Source organism: Camellia sinensis, chromosome 12 (assembly GCF_055761805.1).
Source record: "Camellia sinensis isolate YWXY chromosome 12, ASM5576180v1, whole genome shotgun sequence".
NCBI classification, from domain to species: domain Eukaryota; kingdom Viridiplantae; phylum Streptophyta; class Magnoliopsida; order Ericales; family Theaceae; genus Camellia; species Camellia sinensis.
In genome coordinates this window covers 23,614,287-23,628,272 of record NC_138972.1, presented here as the reverse complement: position 1 = coordinate 23,628,272, position 13,986 = coordinate 23,614,287, and the positions used below count along the sequence as shown (strand labels likewise).

General features: G+C 39.7%; 1 protein-coding gene across 1 annotated transcript; it reads right to left on the bottom strand.

Annotated features, from left to right (window-relative positions):
* Positions 1 to 4,638: 4,638 nt before the first annotated feature.
* Positions 4,639 to 12,667, bottom strand: LOC145803439 (uncharacterized). Its single transcript, XM_082896710.1, has 11 exons — positions 12,206 to 12,667; positions 11,744 to 12,091; positions 9,006 to 9,056; positions 7,890 to 8,879; positions 7,484 to 7,769; positions 6,678 to 6,928; positions 6,348 to 6,575; positions 5,349 to 5,594; positions 5,036 to 5,180; positions 4,797 to 4,804; positions 4,639 to 4,680 (listed from the first exon to the last, which is right to left on the bottom strand). Exons 1-11 carry the CDS (start codon positions 12,665 to 12,667, stop codon positions 4,639 to 4,641), a joined length of 3,057 nt encoding a protein of 1,018 aa, XP_082752836.1.
* Positions 12,668 to 13,986: the final 1,319 nt, after the last annotated feature.

Below are 13,986 nucleotides of genomic sequence, written 5' to 3'. Positions count from 1 at the left end.
TCTCTTGGTTAATGTGTGAGGCTGCTACGTTGGAGCACATTTCGGATGACGTTATGGATGCCAGGCTGCACAGATGCGCCAGCTCTTGTGATGTATCCCAAAGAAGGAAATCTGTGTCTTTAAATTCTGTAATTCGTGTAAATAAGTGTTCTTTTTGGGTTCTTATTTTAACCTTTCTATTCTACCACCTATCCCTTGCGGGTTGTGCTTGGGGTCTGGATTGCTATGGTCTATGCGTTGATGATGCTGCTGTGCCCACATACTTTAGTATTCTGGGTTATTTGCTATGTGCCGCCAGTTTGGTACTACGATGCCGTTTGCTGCTGTCGCTGGATCTAGTTTTTAGCTACATATCTATTTTATTTGCTTGCTTTGTTATCTCTACCTGTTCAGGCACCCTATTATCCGTATATATGGATGTTGAACAGGTGGTAATTTAGTCTTTATATTTTATTTGTGGTTTCTTGGCTTGTTTTTTGCTATTTTGTTTTTGTGTCTTTTGTGTTGTTTCTTCTCCCCTGTATAATGGGTAGAGCCTGGGGTATGCCCCTTGTATCTGTGTAATTCTCTTGCTTTTATTTATTACTTATTCACCCAAAAAAAAAAAGTCAAGTCCAAATGGATGAATTTGAATTCGCTTTAATTTTCTTCCTATTTCTCTTTCTTTGCTCCAACTTTCTCATCTAGCTTTCAAGAAGAAAGCTTCTATCTAACTTTCTCCGTCCTTCTCTACATTGTTCTGGGAACTAATTAACTTAGGCCACTAATTGTTTCATTAGCTGAAGTTTCCTAGTTTAACTCAAATGAACCTTGCTTAGCCTCTTAGAGATAGAATTTTCTGAGTAATATTTACTTTAATGATATTAGTTTAGCTTAATCACCTCATTTAAGGTTTTCTAAATCACCTAAGTGTTCAATTCTCAAGTCTAGAAAGATGAATTTGAATTCCCTTTGATTTTCTTCCTATTTCTCTTTCTATTCTCTAACTTTTCTTCCAGCTCTCAAGAAGAATGTTTCTCTATAACTTTCTTTGTCCTCTCTATCTTTATCTTTTATGTTCTGGGAACTAATTAGCTTAGGCCACTAATTGTTTCATTTTTTCAAGTGGCCAAGTTTAACTGAAACTAAGTTTGCTTAGCCTCTAAGAAAGAGAATTTTCAGAGTAATTGTTGCATAACAATATTAGTTTAAACCAAGCACCTCATTTAAGATTTTCTAAATCACCTGAGTGGTCAATTCTCAAGTCCAAAATGGTGAATTTGAATTCCCTATGATTTTCTTCTTATTTCTCTTTCTTTTCTCTAACTTTCTCTTCTCGCACTCAAGAATAATGCTTTTGTCTAACTTTCTCCGTTCTACTCTATTTTGTTCTAGGAACTAATTTCCTTAGGCCACCAATTGTTTCATTAGCTTAAGTTGCCTAGTTTAACTCAAATTAACCTTACTTAGCCTCTAAGAAATAGAATTTTCTAACTAATAATAGTTTAACGATATCAGTTTTGCTTAATCATCTCATTTAAGGTTTTCTAAATTACCTAAGTGTTCAATTCTCAAATCCAAAAAGATGAATTTTAATTCCCTTTGATTTTCTTCCTATTTCTCTTTCTATTCTATAACTTTCTCTTCTAGCTCTCAAGAAGAATGTTTCTCTCTAACCTTCTCTGTCCTTCTCCATCCTTCTCTATTTTGTTCTAGGAACTAATTAGCTTAGGCCACTAATGGTTTCATTAGCTTGAGTGGCCAAGTTTAACTCAAACTAACCTTGCCTCCTCCACGAAATAGAATTTTTTGTGTAATTGTATCTTACCGACATTAGTTTAACGTAAGCACCTCATTTAAGCTTTTGTAAGTCACATAAGTGTTCAATTCTCAAGTCTAAAAGGATGAATTTGAATTCTCTTTTATTTTCTTCCTATTTCTCTCTTTTTTTATGACTTTCTCTTCTACCTCTCAAGAAGAATGTTTCTCTGTAACTTTCTCCGTCCTTCTCTATTTTTTTTTTTTTTTTTTGGGTGGGTAAGTCATAAATTAAAAACAAAGAATTACACATTTACAAGGAGCATACCCCAGGTAATACAACCTATCTAACGTTTGGCCCCCAGGAAAGGGGGGTGAGTAATGCAAAAAATATAACTAAAAAAACTGAACAACTTTGCCCATATATTATTTTTGCCCCCAAGTGACCCCTACAAACCTAGGAGGCTTGGGGAAAATATATGGGCAAAACAAAGAACACACCATGACCCACTGACCATGGAACAACAAGACTCACGGCCCAAAAACTTTGGCCCAAACAAATAATACCAAGAATGGGTCCAAACAAGCCAGAGCCACAATTCATCAAAACTAGCCCACAAATTAGCCACAACTAAACCAGGGGCTGAATCAAACAACACCCACGTGCACATGCTAACATCATCACTAAGTATACAAATACAATTCAATACAATTCAAAAGATGATGCAAACATCACTAAGTCGACCAGCTACCAGCTACTTTTTTTCATTACCAACCCACGGTCTGCTCTTATACAGTACGACAGCATGCATGCACCAGCAAGTTTGGGCAAGAAGATTGTATCTCCATCCATGCGACAGAAGCACACGTACACCCATGCACCAAAACAAGAGTTACGACCAGTAACAAAATCATCCGGTGAATATTGCTAGACAACTCTGTAAACCTGGTGAACCCCGAACACTGCAAAAACTCCATCACTGTCACTCAGCAACAGCAGGATGACCTCCTACATGGCTACCCACGCCATGATCAACGGCGCAAAACCCAGAAAACACGACCCCACCGACAGCAAGCGCAGGTAGGAACCACCAATATCGGAGATGACCAGACCAATGTACTCAAAGAACAAAACCTCCCACCTTCTGCTTTGAAACCAGAAAGTTCGTTGCCGAAGAAAACAAAACTTACTAGAATCTAGAGAGAGAGGCTCTACTTTCTTCCCCTTAAACTTCCTTCCTTCTCTATTTTGTTCGAGAACTAATTTACTTAGGCCCCTAATTGTTTCATTAGCTTTAGTGGGCAAGTTTAACTCAAACTAATGTTGCTTAGCCTCTAACAAAAAAAATTATGTGTAATTGTAGCTTAACGCTAGTTGTTTAACTTAAGCACCTCATTTAAGGTTCTCAAAATGACCTAAGTGTTCAGTTGTCAAGTACAAAAGGATGAATTTGAATTCCCCTTCATTTTCTTCCCGTTTCTCTTTCTTTTCTCTAACTTCCTCTTTTAGCTCTCAAGAAGAATGTTCCTTACAAACTTTCTCCCTCCTTCTCTATTTAGGCACTAATTAGCTTAGCCACTAATTGTTTCCTTAGCTTAAGTGGTCAAGTTTAACTTAGACTAACCTTGCTTAGCCTCTAAGAAAGAGAATTTTTTGAGTAACGATATTAGTTTAAAACATAATCAACTTGTTTAGTGGTTTTTTTTTTTAGGTGGGTACTTTTAAGGTATTCTAAATCGCCTAAGTGTTCAATTCCCAAGTCCAAAATGATGAATTTAAATTCTCTTTGATTTCCTTCCTATTACTCTTTCATTTATCTAACTTTTTATTCCACCTCTCAAGAAGAACGTTTCTCTCTAACTTTCTCCATCCTTCTCTATTTTGTTCCAGAAGCTAATTAGCTTAGGCCACTAATTGTTTTATTAGCTTAAGCAACCATGTTTAACTCAAACTAACCTTGCTTTTTTTTTGGGTGAATAAGTCATAAAATAAAACAGGAGAAAAAAATACAGGAATACAAGGGGCATGCCCCAGGGCCAAGCCAACTATACAGACAAAAAAAATGAAAGCCAAAACAAAAGAAAAAGAACAAGAACACAAACTGAAAGCAAAAGGCAACAAGCCCGACAAATAAGAACAAATAAGCCTGAAAACAAAACTAGACAAACACAAAAAACAAAACACGAACTGAACACACAGATTTGTGCACCATAGCCCAGCGAACCACAAAACCAAGAGCAACGGACATCAACACAAAAACCAGCATGAACCACCACCAAACAACCAGCCCAAAACCTGTTCAGCAGCCATATACATCAACATAGAGGTGATGAACAGGAGAGACCACCCCAAAGAAAAGAAAATAGCTAAGCACCTGGCTACAATCCAACATGCCAATCAGCCAAAACAAAAGAAAAGTATATTCCCTACACAGCCCGTAGGGATAGGCAGAGAACTATCTAAACTGTGAAAACCAAAACAAACCAAACAGCGAACAAACAAAAATAAGAACAACGAATTTCCAGATCCACCAGGTTTGGCGCACCACTGCAGCCTCAACCATAGAGAGTCTTCCACTCAGAAACGGCAACTGCACCACATACATCGCAGCAAACTCAACAACCTCTAATCAATAAAACCTGACAACCAAAGAAGGAGTGAGAATCTTGATTACACTGATCCAATTCAGATTAGTAATTAGTGATTAGAATTTATACAATCTCGAGTAAAGATATGGTAATAAAGCTAAGAAAAATAAATAAAGAAAGAAAACCCGCAACAATTCTCACTCATATAAGTTCTTTTGTCACTCAACCCACAATTATAACCACTCAACAAAGCAGCAGGTTAGGAAACAACAGCCAAACAAGCAAAAATTTATGATCTTTATCACTCAACCCTCAACGCAAAGAACTCCCTATATTTGTACCAGCAATACGAACCTGCAGCAACGTTAGGAAAATAATTTTGGGCTATTTCACTCAACCCACACCTAACAACACTCCTCACAGCACTTATATGCTTATATGCTCACTACACTCAACCCTCATGTCCTGACCTGGAAACCTGCAAAAAACACATTAGATACAATCATATATGAATATAGAAATTTCCTCACTATATGGCTCACAACACTTGACCCTCATGTATTTGCTCACCAACAACTCAACCCACAATAATGCACTCATTTAAGGATGGAAGCAGGAAGCCTCCACTCTTGTAGAAACCACTCATCAGTTTGAGATCTTCTAATGTTGGAAAGAGACAAAATTCTGTATCTGACCAAAGAAACAATACCTTTAATCACCAATTCTTCAGGTTTATTTTCATGACAAAATGTTCTATTATTCCTCTCCAGCCAGATACGATAAACAGAGGTGCAGAAACTCAATCTTCTTATGATTGTGGCTAAGGAAGTCCCTCTATAGTTAGCAGCCACCACCTTAGGAAGTCCATTCAAAAGAACATTATGCCAATTTACTTGGCATTTATCTTGAATTGCAGTCCACACTCTAAGGGAAAAAGGACATTGGAAGAAAAGGTGTTGGTGATCTTCCCCATTTTGGTTACAAAACTAGCAGATAGAATTCTGATTTATGCCAAAGCTAACAAGTCTGTCACCAGTATTCAGTCTCCCCAAGATAGCCATCCAAACTATAAAGCTAGCCCTAGGGATATTGCGAGGGTCCCATAAAACATCAGCCCAAGGAACCTTAGGCCACTTCTTTCTCCAGTGATTCCAAGCAGACCCAATTGTAAGCAACCCATCCTTGCTAGGCAGCCAAACAACTTCATCCCTACTTCTAATGGTGGACACCATGAGAGGGAGAGAGTGCCCAAAAATTTCCTTCACTTCCTAAGAAGATGCATTAGGCCAATGCCAACCCATGTCAGAGATGATAGAGTCAACCTTAGCTTGGCTCAGGAGACCCGTATCATACAGCAATCTAGCCCCATATTTAACCCACAGGGAACCTAAAGGATGCCAATTGTCATGCCAAAGGAACACCTTTTTTTTTTTGGGGGTGAATAAGAAATAAAATAAAGCAGGGAAAATTTACACGAATACAAGGGGCATACCCTAGGCCCTACCACAAGCTAACAACAACGCAAGAGAACAACAAGCAAGACTAGAAAAAAAAAAATAAACAACCAAGCTAGAGGCTAGAAGACCGAAACCAACAGAAACCTGCCAAGGCCAAATTCAAGAACCCGACTAGTCATACCAAGAGAACAGACTAAATAACTTGTTCAAAATCCATGTCCTAAATAGATAGGGGTCTTGTACAAGCTCCTTACCAGCCAAAACGTAAAACTGAGTCGGTAAAATTCTAACATGCATCATAGCACGCCAATAGTCCAACCCTACTGTAAGGCTCCAGCGTAACCAATGCAAAATACAAACAGCCCAAGTAAGGAAAATATTTACAATATCCAAAATAACTAACAAAATACAAAAGCGAATATACAACCAAAATGCAAGACAACTGATAATCCCAATGAGATGTCTAGACCCGGCGCAACTTGCAGCCAAAGCCCAATAACAACCCCAAATAGAAAGAAACTGCCACGAAGGGTGCAAATTGTAGCCACCTCCACACCACCATACATGTTTCAGCTTAACCTGCCCATAGAGAAGTGAAGAGTAAGTGCCAATATTACATGTGACATCATAGAGAAGGAGGACTAGTATACTAAGTATATGAGACCTCCCATCACTCAACCCACATCTAATAATAACACTCCACACAGTATATGTTCTCACTTCACTAGGCCCACATCTCTCCAACTCACTCATGATCTCAATTGGTTTGTTGTAAAAATGAGCTTCCCTAACCTGCACATAAAAATTATAATATATAATAACCATTAGGAATAAAGTTAAGAACAACCTCACTCCCCTCAACCCACAATGTAGGAATAAAATATCTTGGCTCACTTCACTCGCCCACATATGAAATTCTCTGAACATGCTAGAGAGTAGAAAGTCATCATCAAATTGGAACAAGCATCCATGATATTTATCTGCAAAAGAGTACCCAATTAGAAATCCCACAATATTTGTTCCCCCACACACAACCCTCAATATAGGTACACTTTCCACACTCAATCTGCTCCCAGCATTGTTGTCTTGGGGCTGCTTCATAATTGTTGTAGGTAAATTCCATTGTGCCAGATACCATGCATCACCTGCAGAGTGAACCAAATTATACATAGAGAGCATCCTACCTCTAACCATCTGGATAATAAGATTAGTCACAATTTCTTCTGGTTTAAACTCCTTGCTAAAAATCCTCCTATTCTTTTCTATCCAAATCTGGTAGACAATACATAGAAAGGAGAGTTTCATAAGAGCAGACTTCAAAGTTTTACCTCTAATGGACTTAGTAGCGTAGACCACAGACTCCAGCCAAGATAATTGGGGCCAACTAATGTTACACTTGACCTGGATGGCTCCCTAGATCCTAGAGAAATACACACACCTGAAAAACAAATGAGAGTGATTCTCCTCAGGACCGTGACAAAAAGGGCAAGTAGGATTAGGAACAAGGCCGAACAGATGCAGCCTAACCCCCGTGTTTAATCTCTCACGAATAGCCATCCAGACCACAAAACTGACCCTAGGAGTGGAAGGAGGACCCCAAACAAGATTAGCCCAAGGCACTTTGGTACCCTTGTCCCTCCAATAATCCCAAGTAGATTGTATAGTAAATATCCCATCCACAGTCAGGTTCTAGATAGGACAATCTTGGCTATCCCTACTAGGTTTAAGATCAAGAGGAGTAGAAGAAATCCACTCCTTGATCTCCCAAGAGTTATCAATAGGCCACTTCCAATCATTATTAGAGATGACAGCACTAACTTTGGAATTGAAAGGAAGACCCGTGTCATACAATATCCTATGCCCAAACCTATCCCATAAGGAATCCAAAGGATGCCATTTGTCAAACCATAGAAACACCTTCTCCCCATTACCAATCTTAAACTTGATAACAGGGAAGATGTTTTTTCTAAGAGACAGAATTTTCCTCTAGACCCATGAGGTGTCACTAGGCATTTTAACATGCCAAAAGCTTTTACCCTTGAGTAAGTAGGACTTAACCCATTGGCCTCACATAGATCCTTCCCCTCCAGAGAACAAAAGCCAAACATGCTTAGCAACAGCCGCCCTATTCCAAACACCCATCTCTTTAAACCCTAAGCCCCCTTCACCTTTAGGCTTACAAACATTACCTTTAGGCTTACAAACATTATTCCAAGCGATCTTAGCACTATGCATCTTCAACTCAACACCAGACCAGAGAAAAGATCTCAAAATGCTATCAATCTCTCTAATAACCTTTTTTGGGAGGATAAAAAGGGAAAACCAATAGACTTGCATTGAAAAAAGGATAGTCTGGATAAGTTGAGCTCTGCCCGTATAAGAAAGAAGTTTATTTGTCCAGCTCTTAATCCTCGTAGTGATCCTCTCAATCAGAATTTGACAATCAGTAGCCTTAAGCTTTGTGGTGATCAAAGGCACACCCAGGTATTTCACCGGAAGAGTGCCCACAGTAAACTTGGCAATACTAAGAATGTCACTTTTAAGCTCACTACTACACCCCGAGAAAAATATATTACTCTTACTAGGACTAGGGGTGAGACCAGACAACAATCTAAACTCCTCTAAGCCTTGCATGATAAGGTTGACAGTGCCAGTGTCACCTTTACTGAAAATCATATGATCATCAACAAAGCAGAGATTGACAATCTTGGTTCTATCACACCGCCGATGAAACTTGAATAGGGGATCACAAGCTTTTTCAGCAAGAATTCTAGCTAGGATTTCCATAGCCAGAACAAACAAGTAAGGGGACATCGGATCCCCTTGTTGAAGCCCTCTAGCCCCTTTGAAATACCCATGAAGGCTACCATTAATGCAGATTGAGAAAGAAGGACTCGTCATACAAGCCTTGATCCAAATAATCATACAGGGAGGGAAGTTTATAGCCGACAAGATGTCAAGAATAAATTCCCACCTAACATTATCATAGGCTTTCATAATGTCCACCTTCATAGCATACTTAGGAATTTTAGAATCTCTATGATAACCCCTCATTATCTCCTGAGACAAAAAGATGTTATCCGAGATCCTTCTACCCTAGACAAAAGTTGATTGCACAGGGTCAACAAGATTCGGAAGGACAATCTTAACTCTATTGGCAATGATCTTGGCTATGCACTTATAGATCGTGTTACAACAGGAGATAGGCCTATAGTCCCCAACCTTCATGGGGTTAGGGATTTTAGGAATAAGAGCTATGATCGTACTGTTAACCTCAGAGAAAAGTTTACCAGTATCAAAAAAAGATCTTATAGCAAGGGTGACCTCCTTACCCACAATGTCCCAAGAGCTCTTAAAAAAGCCCGCCGAATAACCGTCAGGACCCGAGGCCTTATTGGACTTAAGGGACCAAAAGACATTGTCACGACCCCATTCCGCCCCTAGTAGAATGGTGCCGTGATGGCCAGTAATCCGGGGTTACCGAAGGCCAACTTTCAAAATTCACACACAAACAGAGTATACATATGGGGCTTACAAATGCGGAAGCAATAAATTCAAAGCTAAGTAGTCCATAAGAGTAGTGCATAAGTTAAATGGAATGGCATACATCATTACATAGCTTTAATTACAACAAAAATGAAGTACAAAAATACATCTTGACCAAAAGGCTTCTCAGCCATCAAATACAAGAATACAATGAAATACAACTAAGAAGCATAATCTTCAAGATGCTGCAAAAGTGCAAAATCCAAAACAAGTGGCAAGTACATCTAGGCGTCACCGCCGTCCTGCTCGTCACCTACATATATATATAGAGAGGGTGAGCTTGGATACTCAGTGAATGGTATAAATAATAAAGGGGTTTACATGAATGATTTCCAAAATCTTTATCAAATCAAGGCACGTCACATCTTGTACAAAATCGAGGAGCAAACAAGTTTTTCTAACAAATCTTTCAAGTCTCAACAATCAAGGTCTTTCAAGGTTTTCAAGTTCCAAGGGATAACACATTCAAAGATTGTGCTACAATTGCTTAGAGTCCCCTAGCACGTACGGACTTTCAAAGTTTGTGCTACAAATGCTTAGAGTCCCCTAGCACGTACGGACTTCCAAAGATTGTGCTACAAATGCTTAGAGTACCCCATCACGTACGGACTTTCAAAGATTGTGCTACAAATGCTTAGAGTCCCCTAGCACGTACGGACTTCCAAAGATTGTGCTACAAATGCTTAGAGTCCCCTAGCACGTACGGACTCCCAAAGATTGTGCTACAAATGCTTAGAGTCCCCTAGCACGTACGGACTTCCAAAGATTGTGCTACAAATGCTTAGGGTCCCCTAGCACGTACAGACTTTCAAAGATTGTGCTACAAATGCTTAGAGTCCCCTAGCACGTACGAACTTCCAAAGATTGTCAAAATCGAAGCTAATACTTGATACACAAAAAGGGGGATAATCATTCATGCTTAACAAATACTTTTCCAAAACAAGCAAGGCAAAACTTTATCAAAACTTAATAACATAACTTTATTAGAAATACCACTCACCTAGTTCTTCAAACGTCGGGGTCAAGGCAAGTCCAAGTCCTACAAACACGTGGCAAAGTTTATTGAATGCACTACTCAAAACAAGTCTTGCATGCATGCAAATGATCTCGGCATCCTTCAAAACCAAGCCAAGTCAAAACAAAACACTGTTTCTCATCTCGGGAAAACATGCTGGGCGACTACCAGGTCTAGGCTGAGGTCCCACACCTCCTTGCCGAGGTGTTGCCTCGATGGCCACATTCAAGGAAATAAGGTCGGGAAAATCTGGGTTTCCCTCTCTTAAAGAACATGTCGAACATGAAGAACATGAACATGAGAAAGATGAATGCTGAGATCATAATTTGCTATTACAAAATCTGAGATTTCATGCTATGCATTCAAAACATGGACCTAGGTACCCATATTCAAGGATCTTGTGAGAACAAACACAAAAAAAACATGAATCTTAATGCAAACTTTCGGATCAAACAAGACTTTTTCTTCAAGAACACATGAACACTATTTTCTCTTTCTAAAACCAACTTTAAATCAATGCATGACGTGCAGAACAGGTTCGATCGTGCAATGCAGCTAGATAAACATATAGAACGACAAGAGTAAATCAAGAATCTAACCTCAATACACGAATCTAACGGTTTGCTCTCTAGGAATCAAGCTCGAAAGCCCACTCTCTCACTCTAAAACTTCTTCTTCTTCCTAGAGTTTCTCTCTCTACAGGGCAAAGATATAATACAAAATGTATATTTTCTGGGTCTGTCGGCTGACTTAACCCTCTGCAGGGGTACGTGGCAACGGCTGGTTGGTTCTACTCAAAAAGGTGACTGGGTGAAAAGACAAGACTATGACAAAGTGTACTCAACAAGCTAGGTGGCAAGAGCACTCCGACAAGTAACGACATCGGCTAACAACAAGACTTCGGCAAGCAAAGGGCAAGGACATCGGGTAGAAAGGACAACACTTGGCCTAGCTGTGCCACACCTTGGCCTAGATGTGCCACACCTTGGTCTAGGTCGTACCAATCCAGGAACAAGATCACTAGGGTTCAAGGGTAACATCTCGGCCTAGATAATACACATCTCGGCCTCGGCGATGAACACCTCGGCCTAGATAGTGACACCTCGGCCAACATGTCAGGGCGAAGGTGGACTCAACCAAAGTAAATTTCCAAGATATAAGGGGTTCAGAGGTGACCTAGGCTCAGGATGACTTCGGCTAAATTCACACCAAGCAGGGTACAAAGCATGCCGCAACACTTAAGCAAAACAAGGACAAGACTTGAAATTCAAGCTAAACAAAACAAAATCATGTAAATGCATATGAGTGTGGTTAGGACAGTGTGAGGGTCATTACAGACATCCTTAATCTCAGCATCAAAAATCGGCCTAGCAAGCATGGTAGACTGAGACAAAGATACCTTAGTTTTCACCAAAGATTTAATTCTGTCAAGGCCATTATACTGGTCCGCAAAGGGGGAGCCAAAGAGGTTGGTATAGAATTGAACAAAAGCATTATGAATGTCACTGATTTTTGTAGTTCTATTGCCATCCCCCAACTCAACACTCAAAATTTTACCTGTATTTATGTTATTCCTGACCAACCTAAAGAAGAAGCTACTGTTCCTATCCCCCAAATTAAGCCATTGAATTCTGGATTTTTGGAGAGCAAGACTCTCCTCCACCTTGCTAAGGTTTAGATAATTCTTGTACTCCTCCCTCTCCTGAACTTGGAGGCCACAATTCAGAGGATCTTTATCAAGCTTGATCTAGACAGAATCCAAACTATCTTTCGAAACTTGAACTCTAATAGAAATGTCACTATAGTCTTTTTTATTCAACAGCTTGAGGGCAGTTTTGAGCTGTTTCAGCTTTTGACAAACCCTAAACATAAGAACACCTCTAATATATGGATCCCAGGTAGCAGACACACAACTCAGAAAATCAGGATGCTTAGACCAAAAATCAAAGTATTTGAAAGGTTTTTTAAAAGAGGTTTTGGTCTCACTGGTATTAACAACAGCAGGGGAGTGATCTGAAATTCCAGATGGAAAGAAAGAAGCACTAGACTCAGGAAATTTGTCCAGCCAGTCCTCGTTAACTAACACCCTATCAATTTTAGTAGCAATATAGTCACCAGTACCTCTCTTATTAGCCCACGTAAATTGACAACCACCATAAGAGAGATCAGTCAATTCAGATGAGTTAATGTAGGTGTTAAATTCTTCATTCTCATTAGACCAAACGTCAGAGCCCCCCACTTTTTCCTGGCGATATCTAATGGCATTAAAATCACCCAGGAAAATGCAAGGGGAATTGGACTTAACACGGGAGATGCGAACCATTTTTTCAAAAAAGGTTTTCCTCACAGTATGTTTATTATCAGCATAAACAAATGTTGCAAAAAAACTGGCTTTAGTCGCCAGAACCAAGATTTCACAAAAATGTGTTGGTTAGACATCGAACATAGTTTAACATCGCAAATCTCACTGTTCCAACACAACCACACCCTACCAGTTTCAGTTGGTTGGGAGTTAGACAGAAAAGACCAATTACCAAAGCAATTATTAAAAATTTTATTTTCATTACTATGTCTAATTTTGGTCTCCAAAACACCAATGACATGGATATCTTCATTAAGCACAAATTTTTTAAGATCTTTATGTTTAGAGGAATCATTCAACCCTCTAACATTCCATGAAGCAATTTTAAAAGTCATTGGAAACAAAAACAAAAAGACCGACATCCCTTAACCAACTGAAACAACAGTTACTTCTTCTTCTTCCTCTGACTGCTATTACCTTTGCCAGAGGATTTGCTACTTTGAGCTTGATTAGCCTTGTGGGGTAGAGCAGCCCCAGATGAACTCACCTTAGCTGGAATGGTATCAGCAATCACTACCTCCAATAGTTCTGCTGCATGCGGAAGCACCACTACAGTTAGTTCCATAACACTGTCTTGAAACAATGTAACATCATTCCCTGTTGTCTCTAACTCTTCCTCTGATAAGCTCACTTCCATAGCTGGAGTAGGATCCACTTCGGGAATGGTTGTTGTAGGAGCATTAGGCACCGGAGGAGGAACATCCACATTTTCAGAGATAACTAGATCCGGATCCCCCACTTTTCTCTTCCCTTTGGCTTGGACAGTAGTCCATTCCTCTTCTGGCACCTCAATTGCATCCTCAGAGTTCTTTTGGAGAGCAATTAGGTGAGCCACCTATTTAGACACACTTTTGAGTTTCATGTCCAAAGATTTGGCAATGTTGGCAGATGGAAAGCAAGTCTTGGTATTCAACACGGATCAGAACTACTTCCTCTTCACAGCGAATCTGAAAATAGGTGGGTAGTTTGGAGGTAGCCTCTATCTCAATGCAGATCCTGGCAAAAGCCACCCTGGATCCTCTAGCTATGAGTTGATCCATGCAAAGGGGACTACCAATAGCACTAGCAATCCTACTAAGCCTATCTGGATCCCAATACTCCAATGGAATGTTGAAAAATTTAACCCAAACCGGAATCTTGGTGGATTTTTCCTTGGCTAACTTCACCATCATTTTCCATTGTTTTAGGATGAGTAGGTGTAGACACCCCATTTTTGACCGACCCTAAGACTCAGACGTCACCGATTGAGCACTTGGTGATGTTGCATAATGTGCTTGTTT